This window comes from Sparus aurata, chromosome 6 (genome assembly GCF_900880675.1).
Source record: "Sparus aurata chromosome 6, fSpaAur1.1, whole genome shotgun sequence".
NCBI lineage: Eukaryota > Metazoa > Chordata > Actinopteri > Spariformes > Sparidae > Sparus > Sparus aurata.
This window is the reverse complement of record NC_044192.1, coordinates 10,189,776-10,208,059: the sequence shown is the minus strand read 5'-3', so window position 1 is coordinate 10,208,059 and position 18,284 is coordinate 10,189,776. Positions and strand designations below refer to the sequence as shown.

General features: G+C 44.0%; 2 protein-coding genes across 6 annotated transcripts; both read right to left on the bottom strand.

The window, feature by feature from the left end:
• Positions 1 to 1,005: 1,005 nt before the first annotated feature.
• Positions 1,006 to 9,420, bottom strand: kif17 (kinesin family member 17). Of its 4 annotated transcripts, XM_030418941.1 has the most exons (15): positions 9,173 to 9,420; positions 8,802 to 9,039; positions 8,404 to 8,550; positions 8,058 to 8,159; positions 7,624 to 7,813; positions 5,977 to 6,429; positions 5,780 to 5,874; positions 5,476 to 5,677; positions 5,260 to 5,357; positions 5,033 to 5,148; positions 3,311 to 3,539; positions 2,699 to 2,957; positions 2,544 to 2,605; positions 2,334 to 2,457; positions 1,006 to 1,530 (listed from the first exon to the last, which is right to left on the bottom strand). In XM_030418941.1, exons 2-15 carry the CDS (start codon positions 9,030 to 9,032, stop codon positions 1,355 to 1,357), a joined length of 2,484 nt encoding a protein of 827 aa, XP_030274801.1. In that variant the 5' UTR covers positions 9,033 to 9,039; positions 9,173 to 9,420; the 3' UTR covers positions 1,006 to 1,354. The 4 variants fall into 4 exon arrangements, with proteins under 4 accessions (XP_030274801.1, XP_030274800.1, XP_030274802.1 ...); XM_030418940.1 differs by having other exon boundaries at positions 8,802 to 9,420; XM_030418942.1 differs by having other exon boundaries at positions 2,334 to 2,454; positions 8,802 to 9,420.
• A 1,267-nt stretch (positions 9,421 to 10,687) lies between these two features.
• sh2d5 (SH2 domain containing 5) lies at positions 10,688 to 17,682 on the bottom strand. 2 transcript variants are annotated; one of them, XM_030418714.1, is made up of 10 exons: positions 17,484 to 17,682; positions 16,853 to 16,918; positions 16,692 to 16,772; positions 16,530 to 16,604; positions 16,296 to 16,442; positions 13,869 to 14,069; positions 13,454 to 13,640; positions 12,942 to 13,050; positions 12,691 to 12,850; positions 10,688 to 11,798 (listed from the first exon to the last, which is right to left on the bottom strand). In XM_030418714.1, the coding sequence occupies exons 2-10, from the start codon at positions 16,901 to 16,903 to the stop codon at positions 11,592 to 11,594; spliced, it is 1,218 nt and encodes a 405-aa protein (XP_030274574.1). In that variant the 5' UTR covers positions 16,904 to 16,918; positions 17,484 to 17,682; the 3' UTR covers positions 10,688 to 11,591. The 2 variants fall into 2 exon arrangements, with proteins under 2 accessions (XP_030274574.1, XP_030274575.1); XM_030418715.1 differs by having other exon boundaries at positions 17,352 to 17,617.
• Between the last annotated feature and the right edge of the window lie 602 nt (positions 17,683 to 18,284).

Here is an 18,284-nt window from a genome sequence, read left to right as displayed (position 1 = left end):
CTTGTGATTTGAAATGAAATTCAAGTGAGCTCTTCATGGTTTGCCTTTTCATACAGAGCTGGAAAAAGTGAGGTCGCTCAGTCAAAGCTTCCTGCCTGTTGACCTGCTCCATCCAACACTCCACTCACAGAATAGACTATCAGTCATACTGCTCATCTTACACGCCACTCGAGCAACGAGAAAGCCCGCTCAGCTGTTCTTCCATTATCCGATTATCTTGAGCCCCGCCTCGGTGTGAACTTAGCGGACCGCTCTTTTCCTTTTCTCCCTGTTGTCTCAATATCCCTTCACATGTAAGACTTTTAATTCCCGCCACTGCCTTGTGAGAATGGCTCGGCTTCTGTTACGCAACAGTCTTGAAGCTATTGAATGAGTGTGTAAGAAAGCGATTACAGTTTCCCTCTATTGCGTTATCTCTCAGCGAGGCAAGGGGCTCGCCTAATGGGGCCGGTATCTGTGTCTAGTGTGTCGGCGCGGCGGGCGAATAAAGGGTGTCAAATTTTGAAACTGACACGGCTCTCTGCCGGTCAAGTAATATTAAACAATGGGTGAAGAAATCAGGCCGGAGCCAAAGTTAGACATGTGATACACAGGCAGAGGAGTGAGCTGCAGAAAGGATTGAGGTCATTGTGGAGATACAGATGCAGCATTTTGTGCTTCTGTTGGAACGCCTACACTAGAGATACGGATCGCATCGAGACATTTTCATGAACCACAGATTCCCAAGCAGAAGTTAAGGGTTGTCTTATCTTTATTAGTCTTCTGTAAAGTCACACAAAAAGTCCACTCTGCTGACCCTGGAGGTCAGAGGTAACATGAGATACCTGTGGCTGCTGACTCGACAACAGCTCCCCTGACCCACATGTGAGCCATCAATTTTGTATAACACTACAAACTGGTCTGACATGTTGGTGACCTGGATCCTATTCCTTATAACTGCTCATAAAACTCCACCTAAGCCAAGTTTAAATGGATGTTATAAAGTAGACGACAGTAGCCATGAAGTGTATTTATTATTTTATTGGATATATTCAGAAGCACCGAGAGAGTTTTACATGTTAGGTCAGGAACAGGTTAAAGTTCAGGATTACAAGCAGCAGCATTAAAACACACGAGAGGTTAGATATTAGAGTCTCAGTGCACGAATCACAAGTTTTAAGGTACAGTGCAGGAATTGGAGGGTAGTATCAAACTGTAGGTAGCATTATTTTTTCAGAGCAAGCGTTCAAGTTTCAACTGTACATTTCTAGTCAGCAGTGGTTATCAAAAAAATGTTATTTCATGGTTTACTTTGCACTGTAAGTGATGGATCACAGCGTACACAAACTGTATGTCAGTGATTCACAGTCTTTTTTTAAATCCCCTCAGTGTGGCTGTGAGACTTGCTCTTCCTGCGCTTCACCTTACCGTTGGACACCGGGACGTCCAACGACTCCAGGCGGAAGGGCCGAGAGCTGACGGGCGGGTTCACGGCAGAGGCGCTCACTGTGAGGTGAGCCGGCCCGTTCACCAAGGGAGGAGAGTGGACGTCTGCGGGAGGAGAGCTCCGTCAGGTGGGTCAGATCAGGTGTGACATTGTGATGGCTGCAGGAAGTCGACTCAGCTGTTGCCGTCAGAATTTTTACTTTTAATAAGTTGCATCTTTTGGATAAAATGTGAATATGGATGTTGAGCGAGCGATACATTACTGACTCTTTCAACGTTTTTTCTCTTTTTACTTTCTCCGATCTGAACATGATCGCTTTTGTAACTTTTTTTTTTCATATGAACCCAGTTTGATGAATTGCTCCTTCATCAAAGCCACTTCCTCACCAGTGGCGGTTCTATTCCAGTTTTAATAAGGGGGCCAGTTTGGGGCAGGCTTTTTTGTTAGAGGGGCGCATACAACCCGGGAAAAAAAGACTAATGCCTCATTCACATTCGCCTTTCCCTTCAGTACAAAATCATAGCAAAAAATCTGTCATTTTATTATTGATGCAGACTCTACGTTCGGGGGGCAACAGGGCGGTCTGGACTCAGAGTTACGGGGGCACTGGCCCCTGTTGCCCCCCCCCCCCAGAACCGCCACTGTTCCTCACCAAAGACACCTCAGAATATAAAGTTTGTAAGGTTATTTAACTGTTAATGTAAATGTTTTTATTTTTTGGCAAGTCAGTAGAATCCAGGGAGTTATTAAAAAATATATATATATTTCTCCTGTCAAAAAAAGAGCTTTTTTTAAAGGGTGATTCATGAGTTTGTGTGATCGAAAGTACACTCTTTCAATGATTTGTGGTCTCTAATGTGTTGTGATTGTTGAGTCACTGGTCAGTGGGGACGTGTGCTGGTCTTACTGTATCCCTTGGTGGCGTCACGTCCCAGCAGTTGGCTCGCCCTCTTCGACTTGAAGTAGGTGTTGGCGATGTTCTCGCTGTCGCTGCGGTCCAGCATTTCCTTGTACCTGTCCTCCTCCACCTGCTGAAAAACACACAGGAGTGAGGCTGTGTGATGGTGTTTCGGTGTTTGTGAGGAAAGATGATGCGAGGATGAGTCATAAAACACACCATGGACGGTTCACCAGCGTCAGCTGTGGAACCTCTGCGAGCTGAAAGTTTTGGAGCCACTGCTGTGAGAGAGGAAGACAGCGAGATAATATTTAAAGACAAGCAACATCATTGCTATAAACTGCTTTTATTGTAACTCTGTTTTCCTCTTTGACCTGATGGCAGTGTCGTTTTCTGCACTGTCACGTCGGGCAGCCTCCAGGTGGCGCTGTCCTCGTCCCACACGGCCTCTTTCTTCAGGCGGTCCAGGTTGCTGTAGTTGCAGTCGCGGCGCACCAGGGGCACCATGCGCTCCAGCAGACTGTTCAGCAGCTGACCCTCCCTCTCCAGCCGCCGGATCGTTGCCAGGTAGTCGTTCCTCTCCACCTCAAACTCTGCCTGCAGGTCACGGATCTCCAGTCGGGCTGCTTTCAGCTGTCGCAAACAGGTGGATGAGGTTTAACAGTCGGAGGGCAGAGGGAATACTTCAGCGCTGAGAGCTTTGACAATTTTGATTCCACAGTATGCAGCAGGGATTTCTGTTGTATTTTACACTGCACAGCCTGAACGTTGGTTGTTGAATATGCATCATATTCAGGCATTTTTGTGCAGAAAGCAACAGTCGAACCTCTTAAATCTGTTATTCCAGAAGAAGACAGGTGCTTTCTTATTCTCTACATAAAAGCTGATGACTTTCTTTGAATTTTGGGCCCATTAGGACTGATCAGATGAATAGACTTTAATTCCACAGTGGACAATGACTTCAGCAACACAACACTTTGACCTACCTTTCCCTGGACCTTGACCAGTACTTGGTTTTTGGCGTGGACCTCCTCCTGGATGGAGTTGTAGACGTTCAGCAGCACATTCTCGCTGTCCTCGCCGTTCTCCGACAGAGCGCGGATGAGGTGGACTTTCCTCTGGTCGGCGAGGTTCTTCCTCTGCCGGTGCCTCTGCTGTAACTCTTTGTTCCTGGCCTGCTCTCCTCCCACCACCTCCTGCTCCAGCTGCTGCAGTCTGGGGGAGAGACAGGTGGATGGTTAGGAGCGCTGCACGTGGATCTCAAACTATATGAGAAAAGGCCTTCGAGCCGCCTGCTGAAAACAGATGCTGTCATGTTCATATCATCAGATTACGGAGGCTATCGGAACAAAACTATCACTGGGTTTCTGAGGCTGAAACTGATATAAATATCTAGTGGAAAAGTATCAGCCTTAGTTATTTTGTGTTGTTGTTAAAGGTGGAATATGTAAGAATTGGCCACATGTCGGATTCATACTCCAAACAAATAGCTGCTCTTAGCCAGCTCAGTTATCGTGTTGGTAAACAAGCTGAATTTTATGGGAAAGTTTGGATTATCAGTGATACAGGTTGACAAGCAGTGTAATTAGTTGATGAGATAAATGTGGCATGATGTAAAATTGTTTGTTTGACACTAAGATTCTTACATATCGCACCTTTAAACTGTTCTAGATACTCCCAAACAACTAAAGTAGTGAAAAAGACAACCCAAAGAAACTTATAGTTCTTGCTCTGTCAGGTCTGTAGTGAGACTTGTGATTTTTTCCTTTGTCATAACAAAACCTCAGACGAATTACACTGTGGTTAGTCATTAACCCTCACAGACCATTTGAAGTGAAAGGACATCTTCGTCACCAGTGAAAACAATCATTCATGTTATCTCCATATAGATACATCTATCAACACAGGGGCAACAGACACAAAAGACAGTATGACGCAGAGGTTGTGATGATAAAACTAACTGCCATTTGTCATTCCTTGAAACAATAACCTCTGGTTCCAGTTTTGTTTTGATTGTGGCTATAAAAGAGCATCAAGCCAAGGTTTTATAATAGTTACTTTTGTAACTTGGTTTAATTATCACAGTTTTTTTCCCACATTCCTTCAGGTTCCTCGGGTCATATAATAAATATTACCTATCCTAATATAGTCTCTACAAAACATATAGCCTATAAAACATGCACTGATCAGAAGGTGTTAGGTATGCTTTACACTTTTGCCTCCCTAAAAACATCTAAAATTAGCCTGCAAAATATATATAAACTATCTTAAAATCTGCAAACACATGTAAAATTAAAATGTTTATAAAATTAGGTGAATTTTCTGGGAAAGTTTGGATTATCAGTGATACAGGTTGACAGGTGGTGTAATTAGTTGATTACATGTGGCATGATGTAAAAATGTTTGCTTGACACTAAATTGTTTACATGTCGCACCTTAAAACTATTTAGATACTACCGAACCACTAGGTAGGAGGGGACAACCTAAAACATTTTTTAATTGCTTCTCATTCAAGTCTACAAGAGCCCAGAGATCCCAAATAGATTTTAAAAGGCAATATTTAAACTTTGGATGTTAGGTCCAGCTTATGCACCTGATTCAGAAGAAGTGTGAACTTTCAGCTTAACAGATTTTAGCTTTAAATGGGTGTAAAAAAAAAATCAATTCAGGATCTCAGGGCTTTTGGGGACTTGTGACTTCACACACACCTTTCCAAGACGTGCTGCTGATCCAGAGACCCTGCAGAGTTGATATCAGGTGAGTCTACGAGCCCGCGTCCATCTGGATCTTCATGGACATTGGCTGCTGCACACGTAACCGCAGGCTGGTTCACCAGCATGAGGAGATAAAACCAAATAATGATCCTTCATTGCAGCAAATGTAACATGTTCTGAATGATCAGTGGTTGACGGCGACAGATGTGAGTGAACAGTACCTCAGTCAGGGAAGCGTCTCCACTGAGGCACATGGGATCAGTGTTGTGGTGGAGCTCTTCCTCAGCGACCTGTTTCATGCAGCTGGAGCTCACCGGTGCTGAGAAGCAACACGAGCAGTGTCAGTATAAAGGGGTTGAATTACAAGAACATGAGTGTTTTGTTTTTTGTTTTTTGACAGAATGATGAGCTCCAGAATCACTTTGTATTCCACCTACACGGCTCTTTGTTTTGTGCAGATGGTTTTCTGCTGCTGTTCTTTAGGACGGAGCTCCCCCTGCTGGATCGAGCCTTCTCCAGGTTGGACAGCTTGGATTCGTAGGAGGATCGCAGGGCGGCGATGTCCTCCTGCAGCTTTGCTTTGGACTCCTGCTCTGCATTGTACTCAGCCTGCAGCTTGGCCAGCCTCTCTTCGTACTCCTGTGGAGGGAGCCGAACACAGACACATAAATCACCTGGTTCTTATTCAGTTTGTGTAGAGATGTGAGGTGATGTATTGGTATGGGGAGGGCCTGGAGTTGCCTCTTTAATCTTCTCCTTCTCTGCTTCTGTGGTGCTGGACTGTGGCCTTGAAGGAGCTGCAGGGGGAGCTTCAAACGCCCGAGCAGCCAGCAGAGCTGCAGCACAAACAAAAATACCAACAAAAGGTGTTTCTTTCAAACAAAACTGGTAGTAAAAATCATTCAACGAAGAAGCAAATTAAAGATTTCTAAACTTACAGGCTATGTCAGCAGATCCGAGCTGGCCTGAGATGAGGGCCTTCAAGTTCTTGATCTCCTCCTGATACTCTCGGAGCAGAGCATCCTTGGGGTCCTCGTTGATGCGGGGCCTGTTCTGGATGCTCTTGGCCCGGTTGGCGTAGCGCAGAGTGCTCAGGGTTTCCTCATAGTTGTTGTCAGCAGGGGAGAGACAGGCGATCATCAATGTACGCGTGTTTCCTCCCAGAGAGTCCTGCAGCAGCCTGGTGAGCTTGGAGTCCCGGTAGGGGATGTACTTGGAGCGTCCGTCCACCAGAGCGGAGATGACGTTCCCCAGGGCCGACAGGGAGAGGTTGATCTTCGTGGCCTCACGGAGTCGCTCCCCTGTAGCGCCGGTTTTGGACTGACGCTCACTTCCTGCCAGGTCGACGAGGTTGAGCTTACCTGCTCGTAGGTGATCCTGACCAGCTGCATCTGAGAGATTGAGGTGACAAACGCAAAGGAAGAGAAAATATAAGTTATTATGAGTGTGTTCCATTAAACCCTGTTCCTCAACCATTTAGAAACACGATATAAACTTTTGTTATTATTATTTTTCTGATTTCGTTCCTGTTCTTGTCACGATGATATGGCTCGGCTGTATTGTGATTAATATATTAAGTCATGAATGAACCATGAGATGGTCATTTATTTTTTATTTAGCATTAATGTCTGTTTATTGTTGCAAATTTTGTATTGTTTGTTTACCTGTCTATTAGAGCCTTGATATTCCGTTATGCTATAGTATTGACAGGTAACTTTTTACCTGCAAATCATACAGAAAAAAAAATGATGTTCGGAACAAAAGTATGTTCCATTAAAGGTCCCTTGTGTAGGATTCTTGGGGTTACCAGCAAAAATAAATATAAAAATTATGAATATGTTTAAATCAGTGTGAAATCAACTGAAACTAAGAATCATTGTTTTTTTGTTACCTTCGAAAGAGTCTTATATATCTACAGTCCTCCATGTTGCACCGTCATGTTTCTACAGTAGCCTAGAATGGACAAATTGTACACTTACTCTAAAAAGAGCGTCTTCAGTGTTTTGTTGTGCTTTTTGGGCGACAGTAGGGGAGCGTGAGGCGAGAGGTATTCAGTTGGTTGCAATTTGCACTGCTAAATTAAATTGGAATACAAAAACTGGTCTCTTTGTTAGTATTTAAAAGGTCTTATATACAAACATTTATTTTTGAGTTTCATTCCCAACTCGTCAAATACTGGCGCTTTGAGATTGTAGGTTGAGAGGGCCGCCATCCTAAAGCATCAGCGTGTGACGAATTGTGAATAAGACTTAAAAAAAAATCATCTTTCTGAAAAATGACAGCTTTAATACGGACGATAATTTACAACTCGTGTCCCTAGTTGGACCTTTAAGTTAGTTTTGTTTCTACATTAGTTCCATAATCTTTAATCCTCCCTCTTTTCTTTATTTATTTTGCTTTTTTATCAGATTAGATTAGTAACTTCTCTGTAAAAGGATCAGATCACAAGCTCCTACAAGCACTGTTTATCAAACAGATTACAGATCAGTTTCAACCTGTTGCAGCCGCTCTTATGTCACTTGTGTGTGTGTGTGTGTGTGTGTGTGTGTGTGTGTGTGTGTGTGTGTGTGTGTGTGTTTGTCCACCTGTGCTGCAGATCTCCAGGTGGATGGTGAAGATGGAGTGTGAGCGGGAGGAGTCTTTGTTCATCAGCGTGTAGCCCACTGCCCGGTTCCTCCAGCCCTGCTCTATGATCCTCTCGCACTCGCCGACGCTGTGCACAGTGTGCATGGAGAGGTCCCGCACATACACCCCTCGCTCCGGATGCTCTTTCAGCTGAACATTCATCAGCCGCACAAAGAAACGCAGCATCATCCAAATCTGTCTGCCTGTTCAAACATCTTGACCTTCAGGGAAGTCACGTAAGTACAGTGCTTTAAAGTCACCACGGCAACTTGATGTGCGTAACCACTGAGAGAATAGTCTGAGAAACAGGTTTCGTGAAGAACAATGATCCTGTCGGCTCCTAATGTTTCACAGTGAAGCCTCGATTTGTTTATTTGAAACAACAACAACTCACCTCCAATCTCTGCTTGGTGTCGCTGCCCAAAAGGTCTCGGATTTCTTCGTTGTAAATCTCCAAGTAGGAGGCCCTCACCAGGAATTTTGTATTTTCTGCACACTGGCTTGCACACAGACACACACACACACACACACACACACACACACACACATAAAAAAAAACACACACACCCCACTTGTAAAAATAGTTCTCTGGAAATACAACAAAGCTTCAGCAAGCTCAGACAGAGGCCAGAACCACCAGACTGAAGTGAAGCAAGTTTTAATATTACTGAGTTATGCACACATGTGGTTGTGGCACATGTTGCACATGTTGCACAATTAAAAGCAGGTGTTGAACGTACCTGAATGCTCTCAAAGACGTGCTCAAAGGCTCGCGGGATGACTCCCCTCTGGGCTGCAGGCTCGGGCACTCCCTGCATGGTGAAAGACTTCCCACTTCCAGTTTGTCCGTATGCAAAAATCGTGCCGTTGTATCCCTCAGTGACACCCTGTGGGAAACACAAAAAAATGTGGCATTGATGACATTTTTGCATTCAAGCTTCTTTAAATGATGGACATCCTGCTGACCTCTGTGAGTGACTGACAGCAGACTGTTAAGTAAATAATGAGGTCTACAGTCATTAGCAATAAGATATAGCCTGCTGTTGGCCTGAGGGTGTCCAGTGACCAGTGTGCTGCTTCTGTAATGCACAGATCTCCAACCCAAACACAGAATCACAAGTGTTTTCGAGTAGCCTACCTCCACCAGCGGATAGGCGATCTCATTGTACATCTGCTCGGTGGTCTGATCGATGAAGTAGGTCCCATCGAAGGTGAACTGTTTGGGCGGCTCATCCGCTGCTCCGGGCTTCTCTATGAAGCACTGGCAGCGCTGCAGGTCCATGGACAGCACCATCTTTGAGCTGAGAGCCTTCTCCCTGTCGTTCAGGGGCCTGCACCTGACCACCACCTTCACAGCCTCGGAGCCCATGACTCAGCTTTCACTCCACACAAGTTGGATGAGACACAAAAGCCAATAAAAATTCAATCCAGTTTAGATTTATAAATGCATGTCTACAGCGCTGAGCAGCAGCAGGATCCTCATTAGCTCTGCCGGCTGTGCTCACTCACAGCTCACATCCTGGTTGAGGTCCGCTGAGAGAAGCTGTGAGAGGAAGAAATCAAACAAGAGGACAGAAAATACGCAGAGATTTGTTAGGAATCAGGTTCAGGAGGCGGACGCACTCCCCCGACACGGTGGCGATCGTCCTCGTCAGGTGTCGTTACGGGTCCTCCTGCCATTCAGCTGCTCCTGCCACCGCATTGTGAAGTTGCCTAGCAACCATAAACAACCGCTGAGGGAGAAGAGGCCCCACACCAGCGGCCATTTTGATGAGGAGGGAGTGAGGTCAGAGCTGGCAGGCTCACACAGTAAGTGGAATAGAATACAAACATTTGCTATCTTTACATACGAGTACATGATTTGTATATATAGTTTTGTACTGCTGTTCAAATGTATAGTGAGATTTATTTTACCCTATATAGTCAAAGTATCCCACAATGCACCATGAAATGTAGTGTTCATCTGATGGGTCACTGATCAGGCATTGCATAACATCATGCATTGTGCTGAGGGGAATAAAATAGACCCCAGTGTTTTTTATTTGTTATAATTTGACCAATGAGAACTACATATAAACACTATATAGAGGATTATCTATATAGGACAAAGTCTCCAGAAGCCGTGAGAACCCAAACTGATTTAAAAAAGACATTTACACCTTCAAGGCGCGATTGAGTTTGTGCACCCACTTCAGACGGGGTGCACACTAACACCCTTAGTTTACCAGCTTATGTGAAGATTTCAGCTTTAACAAGGGTGGGAATAGTCTCTCTTCTAATCTATTTTGGATCTCAAGGCTTCTTCAGAGATGGATGAGGTCAGATGAGCTCTATGGAACCACTTGTTTTTTTTATTTTTTTTAGCATTTTACATTTTAAAACAAGTCCTCAACTCTCTCAGTTGTTTAGGAGAATGCTGCAATGATTCGCTGTGACGCTCCAGAAATGTTTTGTATAAAGACTGAATCTTCATTTTGGGTGAACTTCTCTTTTAAACATACACTCAGTTACTTATTTTGTATTCCATGGTAGTCTAGAGTTCTTGCCAACGCATATGTTGTCAGTAGTGTCATTAAACACTTCAATAGTGTAATGATTTACAGCGAGGAGTGGACTATACCCAGTCACAAGTTCATTAGGTGCATCTAACTAAAACTAAAAGAGTCTAACAACGCAGTCCTGCAATAAGTCCTCCAGGAAGGTTACACTTTCGTTTTGGTTGAAACAGGTTTGGAAAGATTTTGAAGCTGACATTTGTAGTGTGGTAGAATAATGACGAGTGATCAACCTCATTTATATCAGTGACGAAAGCCACGTACATGAACTCTGCAGATCAGTTTCAACAGGAACGGAACAATACAACCGCCATGAAAAGGTTGAATTCATTGCCACACTCCTGTTTTAGAATTATTTTTTTTATATCATTAGGTGCACCTAATAAACCTGCAAAAGTCCTGAATATCAAAGCTGCAGGTGACGCTGTGCCACACAGTCATACGTGAAGGAAGACAAAACTTTTGAAGGTCGTGCGTTGAAAACAGAACACCTGTCATTTAATCTCAAACTGAGGCGAACGATATAAAACTTGTTTGTCGGTCTAATGTGGAAAAAAAGACGGTACAAAGTGCCAAAGAACAAATACGTAACACAGCCTCTTAGACCGGAAAACAAATCTTATAAAAAACAAAAAAAATCACAGGGCAGATGTATGTTCATATCACTGTTGAAATCAGTGTGCAAGGAATATATTAATCTGTGCACAACATTACCTGTTACAATTACCAGTAGGACAATCATAACCAGTCCGACTGCACACACAGCCGACCTTTTATCCATTAGTGGCCATGATAGAAGCACACTTGGTGGCAAGATGTAGGCAATCTTTGATTCTAGATTAGATTATCTTTACCGCTTACGTCTCCTTCCAGGTCTTAAGCCCAAACATACAAGGAGTAACGTGTAAACAGGATTAAAATGTTATTAATAACAACAAAATAGGTGCAACAACTTTAGAATGCATGAAAAAAAAAAAAAAAAAAAAGCTTTGCCATCAGGAGACAAGAAGCTACACAAGTGTCAGGTTGTTTGTTTCACGTCTTAAAAACACTAATAAACTCAACTGATATCTTAAAAGGAACACATAAAATATTATTTAAAAGTTATATTGAAAAACATATAAGCAACAGGCACAAAATATTAAAACTTTGACAGAGAAGTACCCTTTGAAGAAATGACTCGTGTACCATAAGTGCCAACATCGTTAATAGGTGCATTGTGTTATATAATTTGTAAAAAACGTCCCCACAACACCTGATGTGATTTAAAGGTAAAAGATACACCGATGTGCAAAAAAGACATAGAGAGAGAAAACGTCATTCATTCTGGATCCTCTGAAGTTGGCAGTCCACAAGTTGCAGCGTCCAGGGGTTTAAACCCATTCCTTTCTGTGGGTACTTTTGGTTTTGGTTTTGGTCGGGCTCTTGCGAGGCTTCACAGCGAGCTGTGTGCTGGTGTGTTCCTCCCACTCGTAACAGTGGTTGACCCGGGCGCAGCTCAGGGAACACGGCAGCTCCTCCTGCGTCTCTGTGTAGTGTTCAATCAGCTCGGCGAGAGAACCGAATTCAGTCTTGCATTTCTGCCACAACGACAAACCAAAGGAAAAGAAATCGGGGTTATACAGAGTCATCAGTTTGTTTTTAAGCAGTTTTAGACTTAATATGATTGCCGCAGTGCTGTTTTATAGGACTTTGTGTGCTAAAGAAGTCCAAATAGTTGTAATATTTTAGCATGAAAAGTGACAATTATTTATCAGCACTGACCATCACACTTGATTTTGGAGATCAACAGACTTTTAAATACTATCCTGGATCCCACAGCTTCTAAATAATTAGTGTTTTCTCTACATTCAGGAAGGAGGGGTGGACACCCAACGTAAGAACACAACCACCACAGCTCGATAAAATTAGAAATTTAACATTATCTAGCCAACAAAACAAAAAAACCCACCAACAAGCCTTGTGCCTAGCGTGTAAGTAGCCCTTTAACCATGATTAATTAACAGTATCAGAGCTTCAAAAAACTTAAAAAGCACTGGATACAAAAGCAAGAGACTTTGAAAACATTGATATTCTAAATAACACTTGAAATGCAGAGAAATTGGAATCCACAAGAGACTTTAACTCCTTAAATGAATATGATTATGCAGCCCTGAAAAAACTGCTTCTTATCGTTTTGATGTTTTACTTGAAAGCAAAGAAAATATTGTGTATACGTATGTTACTGTGCGGAAGACTTTTAATCCAACCAGGATGAAGACTTGAAGGGGTTAATATTCATCTGAAATATAACATACTTTATAAAATAAAATGAAGCAACTAGTTGAAAAGAGGAATAAGTCAAACATACATTTCTGGAGAGTCAACAACTTCCTCTGCAGGTCCGTTTTTTACACTAATCTAAGCAAATACAACCAGGAAGTCCTCACTGTTTGCTGTTAATTATTTATGAAAACTCAACAAAACAGTCACCTCCAGCAGGAACTTCCCTTTACGAGTGTTTTCTATGAGGTGAGTGATCAGGCCGGAGGGGAAGCGGACGATCAGAGAGCCACACTTGGGTTTTTTCGGATGTGGACACAAGAGGTACGATCCTAGAACATCGTCGGCTAGCAGGGAATAGCTGCTGTCACTGAAACAAAGAAGATACGCTATTAGGAAACCACTGACACACTCAAGACATAACGGTCCAAAGGTATGTTAAATACATAAGTCACACTCACGTTGCGATACCGGCCCAGCACCACACTGCCTGAGCAAGTGCTTCTTCGGTTTCGGCCAAACTTGGAGCACGAGATCTCCTCCCCTGCGTCTTGTCTTGGTCCTTTCCAGCTGCACATGTTAGAAGAGAAGTCACTGGGAATGTGGGGACACTTACATTGAAAAGTTTAAAAGGAAGAGAAGAATTGAAGGGAAACATCCAAATGTAATCCCCACCCAGTGAAGGGAATGTAAAGTGGTAATGAAATAACCCATTAAACCAAAACTTGAGTTTCACTGTGTTAAAGCTGATTGTCAAATAAACAACAGTGGGAGAAGTTCAACAATGAAATACTGAGAACATAAATGACCCACGTGAGACAATAAAACAATATCCATCACCTTATCAAATGTGAATCTACCTTCTGACACCACAACAGACAGTGAGTGACTGCCCATCACCCAACACTGAGGGGTTTGCTTTACCTAATCAACTCTTTGACTCTTGAAAGTGCTCTGTGAACACTCGGCCCACCTTGTGACGCACTCAGTCGCTCCTGAACATTTCGCTGTTTGAGTGGTGTGAAAGTGAAGGAGCGGTAGGCCCCGGAGCGCAGCGCTTTGGTGCGGATGGCTTTCTTGCGCACCAGCGAGGGCGAGGATGTGGGGAAGACTTCGTCTTGGCTGCTGGGCGGGTCATCTGAAGACTTTTGACTCTTCTTCTACAGATGGGGGGGGGGGGGGGGGGAGAAAATGCTGTTTAAGTATCAAAAACTGGCCCGGAGGAAGTTCAATCAGCAGGACAGTTTGTCTTCAAACTCAATGACCCTCATGGAAAATTAACTTCGAAGCTACTTAAGAGTAGGCTGCAAACTAAAAGGCCAACTCTGAGGTTGAAGCCATAATATTAGGCTGTAAGAGTGAACAGAAGAAAAGATTCCAGTCCAAACCTTAGTCCCTGGCAACAACCCTCGGAAAGGGGCTCTTCTGAAGGACACCAGGGCACTGACACTGAGAGGGAAGCCGTGGTTCAGCAGGGAGGGGTTGCGACGAGGCAGCGAGCCAACAGAGTCTTCCTGGGCCTCTTCTGGGTGTTTCTCTAAGTAATACAGCTGGAAACAGCGGCAAAGCAGCAGGTTCAGGAACTGAGCCTGCAAGAGAGAAGGTGGGAATAGATAACCTAACAGTTACAACGACAACATCCACAGAGAGCTGTGAGCAACACCTGTAAAGAGTTGATGAAGTCCACCTTAGTCGTTTCTAGCAATGATGCAGTGACTGAATGATGCGACTCTACAGTGGCTGTCGTGCCCATGGAAGAGAAAATCCATTCTTCAAAAGGCTAACAGGTTGATCCAACCTTGAACCAGTACTAAAACCAGCCCAGAACCAGCACTTAGTTTGCTTTGGTCAAAAGGGGTACTTAAAGCTCCTGTTTGTAAGATGGTAAAACTGACGCTTTGGGTTTCCAAACTCGTCAGATACTGACGCTTTAGGATGTAGGTCGGGTCGGCCACCATCTGAAAGCGTCAGTATCTGACGAGTTGGGAAACCCAAAGCATCAGTTTTACCATCTTACAAACAGGAGCTTTAAGCTCCCTGAGGACATTTAAGGGTTTTACTCTTCTACTGGTAAACCAGACTCTTCGCTAAATGATCTGGTAGCCTTATTTGACAGGACTGTCGTTCAGTTTAAAGCTAACAATCTGGCGTGGCTCGTGGCATGGCCCAGGACGAGAGGGCTATACAGCGGATGATTAAAACCGGCCAGAACATCATTGGTACCATCTACCGAGCATCAGTGATGTTGGTGAAGTGCGTCGTCGGCACGGAGCCCGAAGGACACTAAAGGCAGGAACACACTGGCCCAAACGTTGGACATCTGAAACCTTTGGGGAGACTCGGACGAGCTCTGGAACAGATCTGTTTGGTGTGTTCAGATGCGTTGGAAACTTTTGGAACTGCGCAGACGGCGTCTGGTCAGATTCAACTTGCAAAGTCTGAGAGTGTTGGTGGTCGGAGGATTAGACGGCAATCGATACCCTGATTAGTTGTGTGCTAGCTGTTCAATGACCATTCTGATTGGCGGTGTGCTAGCAAATCAGTGCGGTGTGTGGGAGGGGCGGAAGTGACGATGGTCTGCACTCCTTTCCGTCATTTCCTGTTTTCATGTTTTGGATTACTGGACGAGACTAGTGCCACCCGATGTTAACGGAGGCTTATTGCATCGTGCGCAGAGTGTACACACTACTGTGTAGTTGGCAGCCTGTCAAAGCAGTATGTTTCAATGCAACTTTTCTGCCGAACGGGTCAGACGAGAGGCAACGGATTGGTCGGATAAAGGCGGTTGGCCGTTGGTTTGAGTCTGGGCGGTGTGTGTGGCCTTAAAAGACAACAAGCCACAGTGTGTTCACCCTGCTTCCATCTGGCAAAAGATACAGAAGTATCCGATCCTTTCAGCTCCTTTCCTTTACGCTACACTTTTTTTGTGTAGTACAAGTTGTGTAACTTGTGTTTCATCGCACAGCCCTCTGTTGTAAAACGACAATTAAATGAAATCTGAATCTTGAATAACATATAATGCCAAAGCCCTCGCAGCAGGCAGAAACAGTGAAGAGGAAATATCTCAGAGCAGAGCAACTTTATATAGTCATCTGTCATCCCTCAAACTGTCTGTAACAAGTCTCACTTACACTCAAAATGACTGAATGTTGTTTTGGTCACAGAGGCAAACGCTGAAGTATCTGCGCCAAGCAGCCAGTTTCTGATGTTTAAATGTTTAATTTAAGATTAGACGCGGTTGGGGTTGGATCAGAGTTTGAAATGGTTAAGTTTTGGGCTTCTGTCTCTGCCTCTAATTACAAGAGATCGGAGCATATTTACAAGCATGTCACTGCTCCTGAAAGTGTGTGGTCTTACGAGGGTTTCTCTCTTGTGTTAATTGTAGGGTGTCGTGATTGTTGCATTAAAGTCTCTACACACACACACAGTCCACCCAGGCATGTGTTTTCACTCACGATGTTTAAACAGACCTCTTCTGAAAGACTGACATGCTCTTGTTGTACCTGTTAGGGTGTGACAGCTTAACCTAGTAATTTTGAACACCTGTGTGGGAGTGGCTTTTTTAAAATTATAACAATATACCGTAATCATTTCTGTGTGTATTGTGGACGATCTCAGCAGTTTCGTACAAGTTTCAGCGGCTGGGACAAATTCCTGCAGAGGAAAAGTTCAACCAGGTGCAAATTTGTTTTAAATTTCGCCCTTAAAATACGAAACATGTCCTCCATTCTCACTGATGCATCTTGGATGTAGGACTACAGACCTTTTTATTCCCTTTCTTGTCATAAAAGAACAACATTAGCTGTATATCTTACCGCTCTGGCGTGCCTCGCTTGAAAGACATGGCAGTACAGCTGGGCGTCAACGCTGCCGGGGTTGTGGGAGACGAAGGCAAACTGGGCATCGACAGGCCGGGCGGTGGAGAGGGAGACCCTGCGCAGAGCGTGAGCCATCAGGAGCGTCTGCAGACAAAGAGGCGCAAGATCAGTGATCTGAAAACACACTCAAGACAATCAGACGGAGCCGAGAGCATCGACTACCCGACTCACAGTTTCATCCTCATCGTACAGTTTCACCCCCTTGATGGAGAACTTGATGGACACGGGCCTCCTCCTCCTGCACGTCTGATTGAAGACAACATACAGTGAACAGCTTTTTTCCCCTTAGGATAACAGATCATTTTGACTTCCATCATGATGCTCTGGACTCACTTTGAGAGACTTGAGCTGAGTGTGCAGTTGCTCTATCTGGTCGTCCAAACAGCTGTCATCAACAGGAAATGAGCCCACATACTTCACAGAAAGAGAGAGCACAAACATTAAAAAAAAAAGACACTAAAGTAAATAATACACATGGCTTGTTTTGGAGTTACCTCTGCTGATCGTGTCACTGTACCATCCTCTCTGACCGGTGCCTCACCCATGCTGCCTGCTGATCTCTGTAAAAACCAATGAAAAATGTCACATCAGAGCAAAAAGGAAACTAATTAATCTGGAGGAAACACTGCCAAAACATGCACACATGTAGGAAAATGAGTTTGAAGTCATAATAGTATTGATACAGCGGGTTCAATAAAGTTAAATGCACTGTTGAATCAGAGTTTGTGTCGGTGTTGAGCCCACAGGAGCATGATTCACTAACGTGGGGTTTATTCTGGCTTCAGTGGAAGTAGTTTTGTCAGTAAATGCAACATTTTTCAGCGCCGTGAACGCGTCACAGTCAAAGTTAATCCCCGGGGAAACTTGTCCACGTCCAGACTGACAACCGCCGGAGGGACACAACTTTTTCAGGACATTTCCGCAGTTCAACTCAAGTTTCAGCCTGGAGTCACAACATGAGAACATCTTTGAAACTAAATCACAGAAACTCACTTTTCACAGTCGCAGAGCCTCCACACACACACACACAAACAACACCTCCTCCGCCCAGGCGTCGTCTCCTTCTCCTACTCCTTCTTCTTCTACGACTTGACGCCCCGTAATTGACGCCGAGGACCTCCTCACCTTTACCTGCTGCCGCTCCGTGGTCCAGGTGTGCCGCTGCTGCAGCTCGTGGTGGCTCGAGGCGGGGCTCGAGGGAGCGGATTCCTGAGAGGAAGAGGAGGAGGAAGAAGAAGAAGAGCGATATGAACTCTTCTCTTCCTCAGATGTGAAAGTCAGCGGAAGATAAAGCGGTGAATCAGTCCACCCTCCCCCTGCTGTCGTCTCTGTACACACACACACTTTCCTCCAGATCCGCACATTCCTGCTCATTGCGCAATTCATCCCGCTGTGACGTCACGCGTCCAGCGGTGTGGGAAAGGCATTTACGCAAAGTGTCAAAACAACAATGTGATCAGGTGAGGGTTGTCAGTGAAGTATTCATTAGGTTGAAATATCTCCTGTATGTAAATGTTAAAATAAAGATATTGTGTTGAAATATTACTCTGATTAAAGTGAAAGACACACTTACAAGTTGTGCTTTAATAAAAGTCTGAAAGTATCTGATATTAAATGTATTCAAGTATCAAACAAGTAAAAGTAAATCATACATATATTTAGATGTATGTAATGTATAAACGAGGAAAGATGTCAGCAAACTTTTACTGGCTTAAGAGACATTTTTGCCCCCATCCCTTGTAAAAAAAAATAAAATAAAATAAATAAATCTGTCCAGAGCTGCAAAACATATTTGTGTCTTATAATGAAGGTAAAGCAGCCTAAAAAGTCTAAATCAGCCTATCAAGATTATTAATAGGCCTAAATGAACATTCATTAATATTTTCACATGATGCGGCAACTGTGCAAGTCAGCTACTTAACTTTG